At 45.1% G+C, this 21,544-nt stretch overlaps 1 protein-coding gene across 4 annotated transcripts in view; it reads right to left on the bottom strand.

Moving 5' to 3' along the window:
• PLEKHH1 (pleckstrin homology, MyTH4 and FERM domain containing H1) overlaps positions 1-21,544 on the bottom strand; it is a 56,667-nt gene that overhangs the window by 8,420 nt on the left and 26,703 nt on the right. For all 4 annotated transcript variants that reach the window (XM_081900906.1, XM_081900907.1, XM_081900908.1 and 1 more), the window contains exons 14-25: positions 17,366-17,527; positions 16,411-16,491; positions 16,070-16,249; positions 15,542-15,650; positions 14,191-14,303; positions 13,218-13,391; positions 12,447-12,544; positions 11,659-11,836; positions 11,311-11,466; positions 10,371-10,471; positions 9,670-9,811; positions 2,593-2,735 (exon numbers count right to left, since the gene is read on the bottom strand). In XM_081900906.1, the coding sequence (XP_081757032.1) occupies positions 2,593-2,735; positions 9,670-9,811; positions 10,371-10,471; positions 11,311-11,466; positions 11,659-11,836; positions 12,447-12,544; positions 13,218-13,391; positions 14,191-14,303; positions 15,542-15,650; positions 16,070-16,249; positions 16,411-16,491; positions 17,366-17,527 (1,637 nt within the window). The remainder of the gene's footprint in view (positions 1-2,592; positions 2,736-9,669; positions 9,812-10,370; positions 10,472-11,310; positions 11,467-11,658; positions 11,837-12,446; positions 12,545-13,217; positions 13,392-14,190; positions 14,304-15,541; positions 15,651-16,069; positions 16,250-16,410; positions 16,492-17,365; positions 17,528-21,544) is intronic.

Below are 21,544 nucleotides of genomic sequence, written 5' to 3'. Positions count from 1 at the left end.
AACGGCGCCGGCCCAGAGCGCTTCTAGGAGGCTGCCCTTGTGCGCGACGTAAAGCCCTCTTTCCCTCCCTCCAGCCCCGTGTCACATGTGGAAAAGGGGGCTGGATCCAGTGACGCAACTCGGAAAACTGTTAGGGAAGCCAGAGCAGGAAAGTGAGTGGGAGGCGGCGGCGCCGCTTTAACCCACGTTTCCTTTTTGAAAGAGAAACCAGTGTTTCCCAACCTTTTTTGGACTCGCTCGCGGCACACCAGGCAACATCTCGCGGCACACTAGTGTGCCGCGGAACACCGGTTGGGAAACACTGCACTACAGTACAGCAAAAGAGTGCAGAACATAGCACTTTTCACGCGCAAGCCACCAGACTTTTGTTTACATTTCAGCCATTGCAAGATTTCACAAGTTGACACCTGATTCTGGAAGTTTGCAAAATGAGTTTGACATTATGCTTGGATGCAAAGCTTGCAAATCAACAAGGGTGTAGGAGCCCCAAGGCTCCACTTAATCTGCTTCTGCAGGCAGCAGCTGTTCCCACTTCAGAATGCTGTGCTGCTGACCAGGGGCACTTCCACACAGTCACTGTTTGCAGGTGGGATTCAGTCACATAGAGGCAATTACAATGAAAGCTGATTTGGAGCTCTTGCACAACAAACTCACTTCCCAGAAAGATCGGATTTTTAATTTCATTTTTTGAGGTAGGAAAAGTGAGGGGGAGATGCACTAGGAAGTGTGGGAGAGACTTGCTTTGATGCAACATTGCCTAGCCACCCTTCCCTGCAAACAATTCAGAGTAAACGCCCATCAAATAGCCAAGGTTATCCAATCTCTCAGCAAACAAATCAGGATGAATGATCACTGAACTGATCATCTGGAAGCACCCTTAACAAAGGGCAGACTCTAACGAAGAGCCTGCTTTTTTCTACCCAGAAAGAGGTGTCAAATTTTAAAAGCGGTGCTTTTCTTCTAGGAAAAAAAAGGTGCCGGTATCGCGTACCCTTGAGTATCCCCAGAAAAGAAAACACTGTTTATAAGAGGTTTAACAAAAGGAACATAACCTTGAATCTACCTCTCGTTTAAATCAGAACCAGTGAAGGCTGTGAATGTCCTGTGTGAGTGTCTGGACGCATTGGAGGATGGATGGCGGCTAACAGATTGAGGTTGAATCCTGACAAGAAAGAAGTATTGCCGCAGGAGGAGGGGTGGGGGTGGGAGACTACCTGGTCTTGAATGGGGAAAGTGTGCCCCTGAAGGTGGGAGCCATTTTGGACTCACAGCAGTCCATGGAGGTCAATTCTGTGTCCAGGGCAGCTGTCTACTAGCTCCATCTGGTACACAGGCTGAGACCCTACCTGCCTGCAGACTGTCTCGCCAGAGTGGTGCATGCCCTGGTTATTTTCCGCTTGGACTAATGCAATGCTCTCTATGTGGAGCTACCTTTGAAGGTGACCTGGAAACTACAACTAATACACAATGAGGCAGCTAGACTGGTGACTGGGAGTGGCTGCCAGGACCATATAACACCGGACCTAAAGGATTGTCACTGGCTCCCAGTAGGTTTCTGAGCACAATTCAAAGTGTTGGTGCTGACCTTTAAAGCCCCAAATGGCCTCGGCCCTGTATACCTGAAGGAGCGTCTCCACCCCATCATTCAGCCCAGACACTGAGGTCCAGCTCCGAGGGCCTTCTGGCAGTTCCCTCACTGAGAGAAGTGAAGCTACAGGGAACCAGACACAGGGCCTTCTCAGCAGTGGCATCCTCCCTGTGGAATGCCCTCCCATCTGGTGTCAAGGAGATAAAGAACTACACAACTTTTAGAAGACATCTGAAGGCAGCCCTGTATCAAAAAGTTTTTAAAGTTTGATGTTTTATTATGTTTTTATATGTACTGGAAGCTGCCCAGAGTGGCTGCGGAAACTCAGCCAGATTGGCGGGATATTAAAAAAATCCTCACCCTCAGTTTGAGAGTCAAGTTGGTATTATTTGAAGCTGTGAGTCTTTCTTCCTTTATAGGATGCAAGTGTGTGCTTTGCCTTACTAATCAGAATTTCTTAGTGATAGGTGTGTGTGCATTCAATGATAATTAAAGGTAAAGGACCCCTGACAGTTAAGTCCATTTGCAGACGACTCTGGGGTTGTGGCGTTCATCTCGCTTTACTGACCGAGGGAGCTGGTGCTTGTCCACAGACAGCTTCTGGGTCATGTGGCCAGCATGACTGAGCCGCTTCTGGCGAACCAGAGCAGCGTACGGAAACACCGTTTACCTTCCTGCTGGAGCGGTACCTATGTATCTACTTGCACTTTGACGTGCTTTCGAACTGCAGGGATTCGAACCGCCGACCTTCTGATCAACAAGCCCTAGGCTCTGTGGTTTAGAACGCCACTCGCGTTCCAGATCAATGACAATTAGCTAAACTCAACCCTTGTATTTGCGTCTTGTTTTTAAATGTAGAATATTTTTTTTAAAATAAAGTTCAAAATAAAAGACTAAAAAGAAAAACAGCATATAACAATGCAAGATGAGCATTAGATAATATTTTATTTTTAGCTCAAAACTCCATATGGCAAAAAGCCGGCAGGCATGCTTACTCTTTTTACCTTAGCTGCTCTGCAGTAATGCTTTGCTTGTAGCGCTTGGGATAGAATTTGTCCAGGACTTGCTGGAGAAGATGTTGCATTTTGGAGTGGGATGACCTTCCAGGACTTGATGGTACTGGCCGATCTAAGTCTCCATATTCCACCTAAGGGGGGGGGGGAAATACACCAAAACAAACAATTATTTTGTGCAAGCGATTAGTGTGTGAGTGCTTCTTTCTCTCTCTCTCTCTCTCTCTCTCTCTCTCTGTGTGTGTGTGTGTGTGTGTGTGTGTGTTTGTGTGAATGTGGAAGGCAAGCAACTATCAGAGGCATAACAAATAAAGAAGGTAACGTAGAAGTTCTAAACAGCAGACTAGAATCCAGACCAACAACTGGGATCTGCTCCTTTTCAGGATTCCATTGCCCTGTCATGCTTTCTTCTGGGAAAATTCATTCCATTCTCCCTCCCTGGTTTTCTGTTCCTACTCCCTCAAAAACTCAGTTTGTGACAAGTGTTGGATCAACATCTTAGCTAAGCCTAGTCATGTATTGTACTAGAGGCAACTCCCCACTTGTGTGGGGATTGTTTTCCTGGCTGCAACATGCGTCAACGGGATGCACGGAAGTCTGCCCCACCCCATTTCACCCCTGCCTCCTTGCAACGGTGAAAATGGTGCACATGTCAGTGGTCTCATGTGTGTGTTGGTTTCTGCTTTCTTCTCTGTGCAGCGAAGTGCTTGTCACGAGACAGGTTGTTTACATTCCACAGAGTCTGTACTGTTGGAGGTTTTCCCACGGGAACGGGAGACTGGATATGACGTACACTGGTTTCCTGTTTTTCACTGTTCTTTGCAGTTTCAGTTTGTGATTCTCTCCGTGCTTTAGAGGAGAGATGACGCTTTCTCTGCTCTGGCAGAGGGAAGATGTTTTTCTGTAACTTACCAGCTTTGAACTGTAAATAAAGTAGTATAGAGCATGTTGGCTCATACTTTTCATCATTCCGCTGTGCACTGGACACTGCTTATCAACAACATTTGGTTTCGGGCCCAGAAAAATGCAGTGTTTTGAGATTGGGCTTCAGAAGTCGGGCTCCTGGCAAAGGAACAAAGGAGCTAGAGACGAAGTGCCGGCAAAGCATCGGAACAGCGGCAGAGAGACGGAACGCAAGGTATCTGCTCTGCGCGTCAAAATGATTGATGAAGGTATGTGCTACTGCTCCGGGCAGCCTGCCAGCTTCTAATTAATGGCTTTAAGGCTGGACTTTGAACTTTTATAGCCGGTTTTGCCGCGGCACAGGCAAATGGCTCAAAGGGACGCTATGCTGGGGGAAAACGAAAGTAAAGTGCAACTGCAGCTCTATGACGCAGCAAGAATTTAGCACAGCATAGAGAAAGGCACTTGGGGACTTTCACTTTTGAACTTGCTTTTGGAATGCAGTTTGAAGCAGCTGCAGATAAACAAAGCATATAAACAGAAGAGCGGCACAGGCTCACATGCAGAGGCTGTTTTGATTTTGCCTTTGGATTGAAGCAGCTGTACACAGAAGCAGCATGTATACAGCAGCTTGATTTAAAGCAGCAGTGATGGCTAGCTGCAGAAGGCTGGATGAAGCAAGTGGGGAATTTGATACCACTGATCAGCCAAATGCTCAACTCACAGTAGCCTGTGAAACTGCCATGATTCAGAATGAAGCGGTTCGGCGGGGTGATGGCTGCATGGGAAATGGGGAGGCTTCACAGATGTCATCCCATAGTGCAGTGGAACCACCAGATGGCGCCAAAGCTTTGAAGGCAGTGAAATGCTACTCGTGTGGACGTCTAGGCCATATGAAGAGGGAATGCAAATATCCCAGGGCCAAGACAGAGCAGCGCAGTGGAAGCTCATCGCGTGGAAAAGGCCAGAGCAAAGGCAAAGGTCCGGTGTCCAGGACAACGCAGCACAAGGCAATGGTCTCACGCTACGCTCCAAAGGTCGCAAAGATTGCAGAGGTTGCAGAGGTCCAGAAGACGTCTAGATCTTTCTTCGTTGTTGATTCAGCTGCAACGCATCACATGTGCAACGATAAGCGACTGTTCGTGTCTTTTACACCGCAGGAAGGTGCGATTCACCAGGCAGATGACCACACAATCCCCAGTAAAGGCTACGGAACTGTTGTTCTTCACAGTTTGGACTTATCGATACAGGACGTGCTTTATGTGCCAGACGCGAAACATAATCTGCTTAGCGTTGGACAGCTGATGGAGCGGAAAATAGACGTTTCCTTTAAGAACAATAGGTGCATCATCACAAAGAAAAATGATTATCAATTGTATGCTGAATTTGTTGATCGTTTGTTTCTTTTGTATTATGATGATGTTATGCAGGATGACACTTGTTGCATTGCAGGTTCTAACAAAAGTTTGCATGCAGATTGTATTCATGCTTTTCACAGGAAATTTGGACATTTGCATTTTGAGGCAGTATCTAAAATGCCTGCCTTGGTTGAAGGTATGACTATTAAACCCTGCAGGTACCACATGAAGTGCAAGGCATGCGCAGCAAACAAGGTGAAAATGGCTGCGAAAGGTAAGGTGTCTAGTAGGCAAGCTACAGAACCATACCAAATTATTCATGCTGATTTGGTTGGACCACTAGCGCCCTCTTTGGGTGGGAATAGGTACTTCATGGTTCTTATTGATGCATTTTCCAGGTATATTTTTGTGTACAATCTCAAGCAGAAATCAGAGGCTTTTCCTAGGTTCAAGGAATTCTGTGCTTGGTTGGGAAATGTGCATGGTAAGAAGATTAAGATTCTTTTCACCGACCGGGGGGGAGAGTTCACTTCTCAACAGTTTGAAGCTTTTCTGGCTGAGAAAGGAATTCAACACGATTTGTCTAGTCCTCGCTCGCCATGGCAGAATGGACTTGCGGAACGGGCAAATCAGACATTGCTTCAAGGGTTAAAAACCTTGCTGCATGATGCAAATCTTCCAGAGAGTTATTGGGCCGAAGCTCTCTCATGTTTCACTTACAGTTATAATCGCAGGTTATCTTCAGCGATTGGTTGTACCCCCTATGAGAAGATGTTTGGCAAGAAGCCATACATCAAACACATGAAAATTTTTGGTTCTGACATGTGGGTTCACTCACCACAAAACTCCAAGTTAGACAAGCGTGGATTGCATGGTATCTTTCTAGGTTATCAGAAAGGGTCTTACAGAATAATGATGACTGACTCTAAGGAAATTAAGCTCACAAGAAGTGTTGAGTACAATGCCAAGTGGGGGGAGAATGTGGGAATTTTCCAATGTTATCCTGATGACAGTGATGAGACTGAGGATAGTCAAAAGCAACCGCAACAACCCACACCCACTGATGAAGGTTCTGATTCTGAGTCTGAAACTGAATCAGATGATTCAGAGGATTTCAAGAGTGCGAAAGCCTCTATGCGACCCTCTGAAAGCTCTGATCAAGAATTGGAGGAACCATTGTTCACAATAGGTCACTTTTCTCCTAAGAAGGAAGAGGAGAGTGTTGAAGACTTAAGGCTAATTCGTAGGTCACAGAGAGCCACAAAAGGCAGACCTCCAAAGAGATTTGCTGATGAGTTTGCTAACATAGCAGTGACAGCTGTTAAAAGCTCCAAGAAGGTTTTTGAACCTTCAAGTTTCCAAGAAATCCAGGATTTGGATTCAAAGGAAGCTGAGCCATGGTTAAATGCCATGAAGGCTGAGCTTGATTCCTTGGAAAGGAACAAAACATGGGAGCTAGTTCCAGTAGTTCCAGGAATGAAATTGCTTGGAAGCAAATGGGTCTTCAAAGCGAAGACTGATCAAAATGGCAAGATAGTCAGACACAAAGCCAGATTGGTAGCCAGAGGATTTGCACAGGTACCAGGTGAAGACTATCACGAGACCTACTCACCCACAGTGAGGTATGAGAGCATTAGGCTTATGCTCAAGCTAGCTGCAGAAGAAAATCTACACATTAGTCACCATGATGTGAATACAGCTTTTCTGTACGGATCTCTAGGTGAATCACTTTATATGCTTCCACCTGATGGCGTACAGGTAAAACAGGGATTTGTTTGTGCTCTGAAAAAGTCCCTTTATGGTCTCAAACAAAGTGCACGGTGTTGGCACACAAAACTCACTGAAGTATTGTTTTCTCTAGGTTTTAAGCAAGGGAAAGCTGATCCATGTGTATTTGTCAAAGAGGAGGGGCAAAAGAAACTGTATTGTTTGTTTTATGTTGATGATCTTTTATTCTTTTGGAAAGATGTCACAATGTACAATAACGCCCTAGCTCAACTGAAAGAGCACTTTGACATGAAAGATCTTGGTGAGGTAAACAACTACCTATCTCTGGAAATAGAGAGAGATCAAGATGGTAACATTCTAGTACACCAGTCACGGAAAATTGCTGATGTGTTAAGCAAACTAAACCTGATGGATGCTAACCCTGTGGACACACCGATGATAACAGGTTATCAGGTAGATGACACTGAAGAAGCATTTTCTGACACTACACTGTACAGAAGTGTGCTAGGCAAGCTAAACTTCATTGCCAGATGTTCAAGACCTGACATTGCTGTAAGCTGTAATTTGCTAAGCAGACAAGTCAACAATCCTACTGTTAAGGATTGGAAAGCTCTGAAACGCATAGCGCGGTATTTGAAAGGCACTATGCATTACAGACTGAGATTTAACAATCAGAAGTCTGGTGGTCTTGAGATATTTGCAGATGCAAGTTTTGGAAGTGACACTACAGACAGGAAAAGTACGTCTGGAGTTTGCTATAAGTACAATCAGGGTCTATTTGATTGGTCATGCAAGAAGCAAACAACAGTTAGCTTAAGTACTTGTGAAGCTGAACTGAATGCACTGTCTTATTCACTTAAAGATTGTGAATGGTTGTTACAATTGTGCAAAGATATGAAAATTCCTGTCAAATGTCCAATCCAGGTTTACCAGGACAACAAAGCATGTTTGGCTTTGCTGAATTCTGAAGGTTGTAAGCAAAGCACGAAGCACTTGCAATTGAAGTTGCAACATGCTAGGGAACGTATTCAGAAGGGACTCGTAACGGTGTCCTATATGCCAGGTAATGAAATTCCTGCTGATGTATTGTCCAAGATTGTATCAAGGGATCAACACTGTACCTATGTGCAGAAGTTGGGTTTGTACTGATATTGTACGAACACGCTGCCCAGAGATGTTCACAGAAAGGGGGAGGATGTTGGTTTCTGCTTTCTTCTCTGTGCAGCGAAGTGCTTGTCACGAGACAGGTTGTTTACATTCCACAGAGTCTGTACTGTTGGAGGTTTTCCCACGGGAACGGGAGACTGGATATGACGTACACTGGTTTCCTGTTTTTCACTGTTCTTTGCAGTTTCAGTTTGTGATTCTCTCCGTGCTTTAGAGGAGAGATGACGCTTTCTCTGCTCTGGCAGAGGGAAGATGTTTTTCTGTAACTTACCAGCTTTGAACTGTAAATAAAGTAGTATAGAGCATGTTGGCTCATACTTTTCATCATTCCGCTGTGCACTGGACACTGCTTATCAACAACAGTGTGCTGTTTGTCGGTGCCTGTATTGTACCCTGCTGTGCTTTACCAGCTTGTAACCTACGCTGTACTGACTTCATCAAGAAAACTTTTAAACCTTGGAGGAGTGGTGGCATCACCAAGGCAAGATGGCGTTTTGATCCAAAATGAAGTCTTGCTCAAATTTTTAACAACCCCAAGCAGGCTATGAGCTGCAGAATTGGGGAATCACAAAGCAGCACTCTGGACAACTGGTTTTCACCGCCGTCTCAGATCATCAGAGAATCACAAGCCCAAGCAACAGCCGATTCCAATGTGGCTACCAGCGCTCAATGCAGTGAAAATAACAACAACACAGAGAGACCAGAAGCTCCATTTGACATGGCAGCTTTAGCTGCCCTAAATAAAAGAACTGCCCAAGGACCGGGGTAAAGCACTGACGCTGCTGAGAGGAGAGATTTTAAAACGCACCCCATCTCAGATGTTTCCACAATTGTTTTTCAAATAATCAAATGATGGGACAATCGCTACACCCAAAATTAGCCCTACTATCTTTACTCCTCAGATTAAGAACATAACCAATAAAGACCTTATCCTCCATTTATCAACTGCAGCTAGATAAGTGATTGTCAAAAACCAGAAAGCTCTAAATGCAAATCTTTTTTGAAGCCTGGATTCTGCAAGTATGGGACACTGTGCATAAGGACAAACTCCATTTTCACAGTAAGAATATTGATCAGCGTTGTGGGGAAAGACTCACACTTTCTGTATGACAGGGTAGCCTTTTATTGACTTTGTTAAGAGAATCGAACATGGTTTACACCCTCCATCAACTCATGGAGCTTTATGGAGACACACTTTCATTTGATGGCTATTTTTCTTTCTTTTCTGTACAACTGCTAAGTCCTGTTTTCTTTGTATGGGTATTTTTTTTTGCTACTTGAAATTTAAAATAAATAATAATAATAATAATAATAATAATAATAATAATAATGGTGGGTTAAACCACTGAGCCTAGGGTTTGTCGATCAGTAGGTCGGCGGTTCGAACCCTGTGATGCGGTGAGCTCCTGTTGTTCGGTCCCTGCTCCTGCCAACCTAGCAGTTCAAAAGCATTTCACAGTGCAAGTAGATCACAGCGTTTCCGTGCGCTGCTCTGGTTCACCAGAAGCGGCTTAGTCATGCTGGCCACATGACCCGGAAGCTGTACGCCGGCTCCCTCGGCCAATAAAGCGAGATGAGCGCCGCAACCCCAGAGTCTAATGGTCAGGGGTCCCTTTACCTTTACCTTAACCACTTCCTCCACAGTGAAACCAACTGTAAGATTTGGTTGTGATGCCTATGAATAAATCTTCCTTATGCTTATGGAAACAACAACTTTTAAACCTCCAGTTGTGAACATTTATGAGTTCCAAGTCCAGGACACTGACCAGATCCAGACCTGCTTAGCTTCAGCAAGACAGTGTCTTCATGTGCATTTGAACCAAACCGTAGCCTTAGAAACACTACCTACTCCAACATGGTATGCAGAGATAGAGAACTTGACACCCACAAGCATGAGGGTTTGGCCACTCACCTGAGCCATCAAAGCTGCCATTTCCAGAGCCAGCTCCTTATTGACAGGGAATCTCCCACTGGATATTTCCCCACTAATCTGGAAAGCCAGCAGCAATCGTTCTCGGTCCGTCTCACCTTTTGCTTGGCTTCGGAAATACAACCTAGATGGGCGAAAAATGCCAAAGAGGAAAAAGAAACACGCCAGCCACACCTTAGCACAGCATCTTCTAGACCTTGCTCAGTCTAAGTTCAATGAGTCTTTACTTACAGTTTTAAAGCTAATGCCATATCGGGGAGATTACTCAGGGCGCAATCCCCAGGGAAGTTTTCCTCCACAGACCTGCACATCTCCAGTTAATTTCAAGGGAATATGTGGAGGGGAATTTTTTTGGCAGGGACTTCTCTGTTTTATTGCTATAAGGAAGCACACTTAACAGAAGCGATGGGTCACTGTTGCTTACCAGAAAGGAGAAGGGGAAGGGTGGTGCAAGTGCACCAGCAGAGCCAATCCAGCCAATGTCAGTTGATAAGTCCCACTTAAGCAGCCTGAATTGGAACTTCTGCATCCAAATTTCAGTTAGGAGAATTTCCTCAATACTTCCCCCTCCCATTAATTTCAGTTCTACTTAAATAACAGAAGTAAATATAAAGCTGGATCAAACCTTAAGCTCCACAAGACATAGGGATGCAATACCAATCCAAGCCAGCAGTGGGCAGTACCTGTTTTTATACGTTAGTTTCACTATTCTCGTGCCACCTTCGTATTTTCCAGGATTCAACTCTTTCAGAGCTTGCTCCCACTTTGAAATGACATCACAGATCTTTGAAAAAAGAGACTGAATGAGGCTGAAGACAGAAACTTCATGCTAGACATGCATAAAAACAGCACAGGTCATAGGACAGTACTGTGAACCTGGGCTCATTTCAGTGAGACATGAATCCTTATAAAATATTGAAACTTTGCAAAGGATTTAGAAATAAGCCTACCCACTGTGATAATATTTGAACAGAGACTATTTAGAAGCCATGGAAAACTTTTAACTATTTCTTTGGACAACAAAACAAATAAATAAACAAGTGAGTCAGTGCCAACATATTTTCAATTAAATATTTACAGATGTGTATGCTGTATATATAAAACAAAATATTCACCTTTCTTTTCATCAAAAATAATTCCATATCATTAATCTACTTAAATAATAATCCTTACTCAATACTAAACTAAATACATGATAATGTATTTACTCAGTTAATGTGTTTGTGGGAGGGGCGGTTATTGGATTATATTGGGTTTTTTGGGGGGTATGTATTTTGTGTTCTCATCATCTGAGGCCCTTGTTCATGTGCCTCCTCCACAAGATGTCCAGAGGGTGGCAAGACAAGAGCAGGCCTTTTCTGCAGTGGCTCCCTGCTTGTGGAATGCTTTCCCCAGGGAGGCTCACCTAGCGTGCCAGGCAAAAATGTTCATCTTCTCCCACGCCTTTGGCTAATTAAGCAATCTATTGACTTTTAAACTGTGTGTGGCAGGGTTATTGCTTTTGTTTGTTACTGTACTATGTGTTTTTATATTGTAAACCGCCCTGCGATCCTCAGATCAAGGGCGGTATAGAAATTTAACTAATAATATTAATATTAATAATGAGTAATCATGCGTAATCACCTTCATAGGGCCTTGTAGGCAGTGTTCTAGATCCCTACCAGAAGGATCGTCTGTAAATAGGTAAAACCCCGAGTTGGACGACAGCCTCATTCCTGTCTCCTGGTTCAGCCGCTGCAAGAACTCATCCACGGTTGAGGAGCCATCAAAACCGACCACCTGAAATGAAACAGTTGAGAAACAATCATGAAGACAAAATCATTGCTGATGGGTGAGCACATGGACACAGTTTAGCTGTACAGATCCATCGGCAAGCATAACCCACGGCAAATTCTGTACTGAGGCGGAGGAGTCATTTTACCCAGCCTTGAAATCTTCTCAGTGTAAAGTCACCCAGCCCTCTTCTCTCACCTGGTAGGTCCCATTCATGAAGTGTACTGGGATGCTGAAGGGGAGTGAGTGGTGGTAGGGATTCCTCAGCAAAATGGACACGACCTCCATTCGGGAAGGTCTAGCTTCTCGCTCTCTAGCTTTCAAAGTGCGCTCCATTGATCTTCGACAGTAGATGGCATACTTGCCTATTTCGGTTCTAAATCACAGAATCGGGGGGGGGGGGAGTAAAATATGTTTCAGAAACACCCATTGCACTATTGCAAATATTGTTTTTTCTATAACTATCATGCTGTTGCACGTCACCAGGGGTTCCAGGTGCTCACCCAGGGCCAGTGTTTCCTTTTGGAAATGAGGCACAGCAGAAACTGTGGTGTTTTTATGATACATGGTTTATTTACACATATATGCAACCTGAGCCTGCAATGGAGGGGTTCACAGCATTAACGCCCCCAAATTGTATTGTTTCTCCCATAGCCACAGCCATGGATTCAAAATTAAACATTTCTTCCATTAGCGAGAATAAGTTGAATGATGATGATAATAATAATAATAATAATAATAATAATAATAATAATAATAATAATAATAATTTATTTGTACCCCGCCCATCTGGCTGGGTTTCCCCAGCCACTCTGGGCGGCTTCCATAGAAACAAAAAATACACTAAAATATCACACATTAAAAACTTCCCTGAACAGGACTGCCTTAAGATGTCCTCTGAATGTCAGGTAGTTGTTTATCGCGTCCTATTAGATCCATTCATAAAAACTGACTCCAGTTTAACCCAGACAAGACAAGCTCTTCACCTGGAGTCTGCATGCTGCTGTAGGTGATGCTTGAGATACCAAAGGAAATGTTGCTGAGGCAGGAAGAGAGGAGCGCAAAGAGCTAGTAATTGCCAGCACTGTGAAGAAAAATAGGGTTACTGTGAATAACTGCATTTCTGTTGTCCCTGCCATTTATTCTCAAGACAAAAATATCATCTACCCAATTCTCATGGATGGTTGATTCACACATCACAAATGCTACCGAAGCAATAGTTTTGAGGGAGGGAGCCAGTTTTGCAAAGGATATATACTAGTGTAAATAGATACAACTCTACCAGGGGAGCAGCAATTTGCTGAGGTTGCTTGCCTGGGTGCCCTTACCATTAAAAATATGCTTCAGCTCCCATCAAACATGAAGAAGCCTTATTACAAGGACTTCATTCCACCACTATCAGACCAGTATAAGGTCTAAGCTAAGCATTAGGTGTGTAGGTTTGTAGTCAGGTTTTCTGAGGCAATGATCAACCACTTTTCAGTGTCACTGAAGGCTTCCATTCTATATCCAGTGGAGCTGAATGAGTATGTCCTGACTTTACCTTTTCAGTTATCATTTCTCAGGCTTTGTCTGTATGTTACCCTTCTGCAGGGAATCAAATTACTTATCACACATGACCAAAAAAGAAAAATGGTTTCTGTGGAAATAAATACAATTGCCTCCAGCGCAAATGCAAACATGTAAAGAAGTTCTCTGTTAATAAGTCATTTAAATTCAGATGTGGCAATTGGCACCTTGAACAGGGGAACATTCACCTGGATGACGGAGTGATTCTGAGCTTCCCTGCTGGTCTGTTTGACTAACTGACAATAGATTTCATTCTGTAGCTCACTGTGAGTCAGGCAGACCTGGAGTGCTGTCTGAGCCAGGGTTACATGATAATCAATAGATGGAGCTTCCACAGGAATGTTGATAAACAGCTGGCAAGACTGATAAAGGGGGGTGGAGAACAGAAGTACATTAACTGAGATGGAAGCGATGGTATCATTACATTTTCCTCACAACAATTAACAAGTTTATCATCTACGACAACGATGACAATGACTACAGTGGAACCTTGGTTTCCGAACGTAATCCGTCCTGGAAGTCCGTTCGACTTCCGAAATGTTTGAAAACCAAGGATCAAAGGGCTGGTTGCAAAGGTAATGGGGAAAAATGAAAAACGCACCTTGGAAGCCATTTAACTTCCAGTTAAACGCATTCGAAAATGGAGGCATTCACTTCTGGGTTTTTGGCGTTTGGCTTCCGAAATGTTCGGCAGCCGAGACATTAAAAAACCAAGGTTTGACTGTATTTAGACAGGGCCATCAGCATGCACTGCGTTTCTCAGAAGAGATTACAAAATGACATGTCCCTGCCCCAAGGAACTTACAATTCAGTATATGGCACAGGAAGTGAAGCAGAGGCAGGGGCTTAACAGGGAAACAACATGTGGTTGTTTCAGTTGCACATGCTAAGTTACAGTCTGCGTTATTGTAGGGTGTAGGAACTAGGGGACTGTGTCAAAGGCTTCATGAACAGGGTTTTGAAGGATTTGAATTAAGCAAGATGATAGGCATCGTAGGTGTTCCAAAAGGCAGTTCCAAGATTAAGGGGCAGCAAGAGAGAAAGGGAAGAGTTTTAAGTTACTTTTGGGCCATGTGCAAACTTGACTCTCCCTTTCATCTTTCTTCAATAATAAAATAAAATGCTTGAATAGTATATTTGGAGAGCCGTCTCTGTAAATACCTTGAAGAGTTTGAGGGCCTCTGTCTGCAGTGCTTCTGAAGGCAGAGTAGTGAGGGAAGCCTGCAGCCCCTCTTTGCTGTAACACAGCATAGGATGTTTCCACAAGGGAGAATCTGAATCAGTGGGAGGGACAAAGCTAGTTAGACACTGCACAGGGCAAGGGATATTGCAAAGGAATATTAAAACTCTGGTGAATGAATCAGAAGTTGACAGCACCATGCTACTTCATCAGCATCTTTGGACCATTCAGCACAGTTAGAAAATAGCACAAAGCACAGCCCTCCTGGGGCCATCCCATTTCAAAATGCAGGTGAGGAACTATGTGCTTGAATTTTCTGCCATGTTAAAAACTCTGCACTAATGGAAATGCAGGACATTGGGGAGGTGATCAGGCTACAATCCTTCTCCCAGACTTGCTAGGTTTCAACATGAAGGGAGTTTTGTTACAGAATATCTTTTAAATATTAGGCACTCACCTGCATTCTCAAGCAATGTGGCCTGAGCATGTAAAGGTAAAGGTAAAGGTACCCTTGACCATTAGCACCAGTTGCAGATTATTCTGGTGTTGCGTGCTCATCTCGCTCTGTAGGCCGAGGGAGCAGACGTTTGTCCACAGACAGCTTCAGGGTCATGTGACCAGCATGACTAAGCTGCTTCTGGTGAACCAGAGCAGTGCACAGAAACACCGTTTACCTTCCTGCCGGAGCAATACCTATTTATCTACTTACACTTTGACATAATTTGAACTGCTAGGTTGGCAGGAGCAGGGACCGAACAACGGGAGCTCACCCTGTCGCGCGGATTCAAACCGCTGACCTTCTGATCGGCAAGCCCTAACTTTTCTGATTAACACAACACAACAGCAAAAAGGCCACTTATAGAAAGGTCTCATTTCAGTTGTGAGGAGAGCACCATTTAGTCTTTTTATCTTCTATAGTCCAAATATACTGTGTTTAATTAAGGCAGGCTTCCTCAGCCTTGGCCCTCCAGATGTTTTGAGACTACAATTCCCAGCATCCCTGACCACTGGGATCATGGGAGTTGCAGGCCAAAAACATCTGGAGGACCAAGGTTGAGGAAGCTTGAATGAAGGCTCTGTTACTCCACATCTGGCCAGGGCAAGGATGGGAGCAGAACTGTCTTTACAGTTGGATTTTGCACATTCATTGTGCCTGCTCCCCACTGTGGAGATGTCATAAGAGGAAGAAAGTATCTATCTGCCAGAACATTTCCAATTCCTGTGCTTCAAAATTGTCTGTTACAACCTTGGATCAGGAGGAGGGGAAGCCACCATGTTGACAAATGACAACACAACAAGCTCTCTAGGAAAAATATTTTCCTTTCTACTTACTTGGGTCTCCTTCTGCATCTAGTAGCTTCCCAATCAGCTGCTCATACGCAGTGCCTGCCTTTGCACTGCTACTTCCTGCTGCTACAGTCAGATGGTACAACCAGGTATCCTTGGAATAAAAGGGCAAAGGAGACTGAGCTGAAAATCTCATACATCAACCTAAGAACTATAAACATATAGCATACCATCTGGGTGTATCACCTGGCACCAGTGATAGATGTACAGGGCTAATTTCTTCAGTCTCCAGCAAATGCAGCTTGTTTCTCAGTCTATAACAGGGACGCACTCCTTCCCTCACAGCTGGAGGGAAGTTATACTTTGCAAGCACTAAAATTGCAAAAAAATTGTACCTGGGAAAATATGACTGTCACATTTTCCCAGCAAAGCATATCGTACTTAATGTTCCATTGCTGATAATCTGGAGCCCTCCCACGAGTATGTAATAAATAGGTACATTTTAAATAACGGGATTTATTATTTAAAATGCATCTATTCTGTAATGTGGCTAATTATTATTTTCCTAAATACCTTCTCCTGTTTGGTACGAATGAGTAGGTAGGTGGGACTCTGCTCCGGAGGGTGAATAACCAGGGTGCAATGTGAAGAAAGTAGCCCCCCACCATTAGCCTCATAATCTTCATCTGAATCACAGGAGCGGTCCACTTCTTCCACCTTTGATTCCCGCAGGTGCAAATGGCCAAGGGGGCACTGAGAAAAGAAGGCCAAACAGGTTAAGCTGCATGGTAGAAAATACATGTGTGCGTTAAATCAATAAATAGTAATAAAAACAGGAGGTTACAGACTGTGCAAGGAGCTATTGGCTAGGACCGATGAGAAAAACGCTGAATATAAAAGCGGATTAAAAATACCTTGTCTTCCTGACTGCGATAATAGTAAAATGTTTTTCCAATCAGCGCACACCAAACCAGCTTGGAGTGTCCATGTTTCACCTGCAGAAACAGCCCAGGAATAAAAAGATTTTCTTTCAACTTGTTTGCATGGGTTCATTCATTTTCTGGAAAACTTAGAATTGCACACACACACTTTTCTATCTTTCTCCCCTCTTTGATAAAAAAACATAATGATTGTTGTGTTTTGAAATATAGTTCTGAAAGGAAAAGATATTCTGCTTCCTATTAAAGATTATTTAATTTAAATTCTTGTTTAGTATAAGACACTGTTGAGTTTGACCATATTCTTACTTAGACCAACTTGGTTTGGCTGTCTAGATTTAAATTCCAACTCGTAGAAACTGCTGTACTAAAACACTGCTTCAAACCTTGTCGGAGGGGTGGGGGATGTCCAACCATCATGTAGGAAAGAAGATCATGTCAAAATGTCCCCAACCAGCTACATGGAGAAGCCCTGGTCCGCTTAAGACAGTAGAACCTTGCTTTGAGGAGCTTTTTATTTTGGCTGCCTTCAGGCTGCTACAGTATACTCAGCAAAGCAATGAACAAGTAGCTCTTGAAAGGGCCAGACTCTGCTTCAGCCAAAGCTCTTCTGCTCAGCCCACACCTGAGAGACGAGATGGTGAATCCGAGTTCAAAGTCTATGTGAATCAACCTATCAATTAAGTAGTGCAACAGTAGGTTTGTTACAGTCTATCAATGTTGGGTTTAATTCTTTTGCGTATTTATTGTAGTGGATATTAATCTACCTGTGCTGTCCCACAGTTGTGTTGCATCTCAGCCTTTGCCAAGCTGGTGCCCTCCACGTATTCTGAGCTACAACTCCCATTAGATCAATGGAAATTATGGTCCACAGCACCTAAGGAGCAGCAGGTTGGCAAAAGCCACTATTTCTGGTGCAGATATGCAGTACCTTGGTGAGCCAGCCTTTCACAATGGGTTTGGCATCACTGAGAGGGACTTCCGTAGGACTGGTCGCCTGCACCTTCAGGATGTTTTGAAGGACACAAATCCATTCTTCCAGAATGTTAGGAGAGTCAGCTGACAGGAAATAGGTTCGTTTTTCAGTGATGAGCTAAAGGTGAAGGAAATATTACATGTTGCTACAACCAAGCATGAAGGCTTTTGCCATATTAATGTTGTTATTGCAGTAAATGAGTTGCTTTCTAATTTTCTGGCCACAATCACTAGAACCTTTCAAGGCAAGATAAAAGTGCCTTAGAAACATAACAGAGGCACTGTGACTCTTCATCCATTTTGTTACCTGCCCCCCACAAAGCTAGGAAGCTGTTCAGCTATTTCTTCCATTGGCATTGATGAGCTGCCAAAGGCGGCGGCGGGGGGGGGGGGGCAGAACTGCGACGCACTCAGTGAGATGAATTGCCAGTGTGTTGTTTATTATGACACACACCTAAAAATTTAGTTGCTCTTCAATGCCATTCGAGGGTATAATAATCAAGCGAGGTCAGGGTCAGCAAACTCTTTCAGTGGGGGGCCGAACCACTGTTCCTCAGACCTTGTGGAGGGCCGGACTATATTTTGAAAGGGAAAGAAAAAAGAAAAAAATCCTATGCCCCACAAATAACCCAGAGGTGCATTTTAAATAAAAGGACACATTCTACTCATGTAAAAACACACTGATTCCTGAACCGTCCGTGGGCCGGATTTAGAAGGCGATTGGGCCAAATCTGGCCCCCGGGCCTTAGTTTGCCTATTCATGGGCTAGGTGATGTGAGTGTTCAGAACTTAAATGGTTAAGGGTTCTGAGTGTGCGTCACATTCCGACGTCAGGCGTAAGCCGGGAGGAGACAGAAGCTTTTAGAAGCTAAGGAGGAGGAGCTTTTTCCCTGTACCTTCACTTCTCTCTGTGTATCTGAGAGACAAAGACGTGCCTTTGGATATGGCTGAAAGAAGCCCCGGTCTTTGTAGCTGAAATGTTTCAATAAAGAGCTGTAAATAGACGGAGCTGTCTGTGTGTGCTTGCCAGAAGAAGGAAGTAAGTCTGCTTTACACCGCTGTGTGTTCTACTCTGCTAAGCCGTGACCTGAAGGGAGCAACAGTGGCGCAGCTTTGAAGAAGTGTGCCGGACCCGTTATAAACTGCTGATTGACGATCATAAAGTAATCAGGTGTCACGGCAGATCGATATCCAAGAGGTTATGGAGGTCAGCCAACGCTCGTAAAGCAGACGCTGTGAGCCTCAGGAATGCTTTGAAGTTAGCGTTCTGAGGCTGAGGGGCCGTCGGAGGCCAACGGGAGCTGACTGGATGCCGGAGAGCAAGAATGATTAATTGCCTGCTTCCGAGAGACAGTGAGAGCTGCTGATACAGAGAGCTGGCTGGAGATGAGAAGCAGCTGGAGCTAAAAAGCAGCTGGAATATCGTTTCTCCACGAAAGGGTGAGGCAGAGAAGCTGTACCTGATCGTAAGTAAGCTTGGGCCCCCTTGGGAGAACGGGAGAAGATGGCCAAAAGCCAGAATATACCTTTGGAAAAGCTCACTCTAAAGAGTTGGGCAATATGGAGCAGAAGAATAAGGGGATGGTTCTTGGTCGAAGGGCTTTGGGAAGCAAGCCAATGGGAGCCAAAATCACCTCTTAGCTGGCCAGCAGCTGGAACAGGCGTTGCAAGCTGTGGGGCTGCGTGGGCTGAAGATAGCCAGCAGAGAATGCAACTTGAGCTGGATATGCTCAGAGCATGCGTTGATGAATCGCTGAAGCCTCATCTGGAGGGCGTTGAATCGGCCCATGCCGCCTGGCAGGCGCTGAGGAGTGTGTGTGAAAGCTCAGCGGGAGTCAGGCCGGGGGGGGCTGGAAGAAGCCCAGGGGGGGGGCTGAAGAATGCCCAGAAAGCCCAATGGGGGCTGGGACAGTGTTGGGGAGCTGTTGTAATGCTTCTACACGTCTGTGTGATGGACTGGGTCCTGGAGAGGCTGGACTGGCAGGCCCTGTGCCCGATGGATTGGCCTCTAGGAGCGCTAGTGAGCAGATCGGGGGGGCGAAGAGTTCCAAAGGCAAGTTTAAAAGACTTTTCACTTGTGCTGAAGCGAAGAGCAGCTTCAGGGGGGGCCAGGCTGGTGGGAGGCGCCGTTCCAGAAGGAGGAAGGCCAAGCCAGCTGGCAGGAGCCCCGGGCAGTGTTTTTCCACTGGAGTTCAACGTCTGCGTGGCAGTAGCCCCCACCGGAGCAGAGAGCCGAGGCAGGATGTTTGCAAGGACACTTCTCATGGGAACCAGACGGGTTTCCGTGGCAACAGGCCTGGGAAGACAGGCAGGCGTGGAACTGAACCAGGTGGTCGTGGTAAACAGGAAGAGTCTTATCAAGTCTCTGCTAGCATGGCATTGTTCGAAGACGGCCGAGTGGAAAATTTCGAGCTCAGCCTTGTTATTGACTCTGCAGCTAACCGCAACATGGTTCCTGAGACACCTGCAGTCAAGTTGTGGAATTGCACGGCAATTTCCACAGGACAAACTGTTTTATTTGCAAATGGACAGCGGGAAAATGTCACTAACTGTGGTACATTGTTCCTTTCTGTTTTGCAGGAGGCGGTGGATTTTTGTGTTGTTCCAGGGGTTCATCACTGTTTGTTATCTGTGCCTTATTTGTTAAAAAAGGGTTTTCAGGTTTGTTTCCAGGGGGATTCCTGCACAATCTCCAGAGAAGGAAGACGACTTGTTGAAGTGAAACGGGGACAGAATGATCTTTTCGTTCTTAAAACGTCTCTTTGGGGGTGAGGGGAAGGTTGAGAAAGCACAGGCGTTGCGTGCTACAGTTCCCAACCAGCGTACTACAGTTCCCCCTCATGATGCCTCATGTGCATGCGTATGGCATCAGAGAACGATTCACAATCCTTTAGAGGATTTGCAGGTGTTACCTGAGGTCGCTGCAGGTTGTAAGATTAAAAATTGTGGAAGTGCCATTAATTGTGACACTTGCAAGCAAGCAAAGGTGAGAGGGTGCAGTTACCCAAAGGTGGAACGGGTTACCACCAAACCTTTTGAGCTGGTTCACATAGATCTGTCCAATTCTGTCAGGGAACAGAGTCTAGGGGGGGCCAGGTATCTGCTGACTTTTCTGGATGATTTTTCGCAGAATTCCTGGACTCATGGTCTCAGAGTGCAAGCGATCATCAGTGACAGAAATGCTAAGTACACTGGTTCTGCTTTGCAGAAGTTCTTTCACGAGAAAGGGATACGTCACACAGTTACTTCACCCAATCAGAGGGGGGTGGCAGAGCTGAGGAGTGGAGCTCTGGTTCAGGCAGCACAGGTGATGCTTACAGAGTCTGAGTTACCTCCACAGTTTTGGCTGGAGGCGGCTAGAGCTGCATGCTTCACCTGGAATAGGACCTACAATTCGCTGGTAGGTGACACTCCGTTTTCTCTGTTGAATGGCCGCAAACCCCAGGTTCACTTTCTGCGCAAGTTTGGGTCTCCTGCATTTGTCTCTGTGCCTAAAGCTTTGCGAGGGCCAGATGGAGCCAAATTCCAGAAAATGATCTTCTGTGGGTATGAGCCAGAAGCCCGTGCATGGCGATTTGCTTACCCTTCAGGTGATCAGAGTAAGGTGCTGATCAGTAAACACGCTGAGTTCTGTGAGGAGGATGTAAAGTCAAAGTCTCCTGTCAGGCGTGATGTTCTATCAGAATGTCTCTCTGATCCAGAAGACAGTTCTGATGAGGCGGAAGGAGAGGCTGAGGCTGCTGATGACGACCAGGTCACTGACCAGGGTCAAGAGCAGGATGTGGCATCTCCACAAGTTGTTAAGAGAGTGCCCAAAAGTGAGCCTAGTTCTCCTGTGAGCGTGATGGAAAGGATTCGAAGACGCTTTAAGTCAGAAGGAGAATCCCATGATGCAGAGGACACACCTGCTGATCAAAGTGAGTCAGAGGGAACACCTGAGTTTGTGCCTAGGAGGTCCAGTCGCACAACAAAGGGTATTCCACCAGAGAGGTACCAGGCCACAGGTGCGTGGGTAAGTTTCGCACAGTGCGATTCTGAGAGTTGTGAGGTGGTTCCACAGTTGCCTAACAGGGACGCCAAGAGAGGGCGCAAGGCATTGGGGAAGGAATTGATCTCACAGAGTCTTGCTGAGGAT

The sequence above is a fragment of the Podarcis melisellensis genome, assembly GCF_964234715.1.
Source record: "Podarcis melisellensis genome assembly, chromosome: 1".
Taxonomy (NCBI): Eukaryota; Metazoa; Chordata; class Lepidosauria; order Squamata; family Lacertidae; genus Podarcis; species Podarcis melisellensis.
Note: the sequence above shows the minus strand (reverse complement) of the source record. Positions and strands in the feature narration are given on the sequence as shown.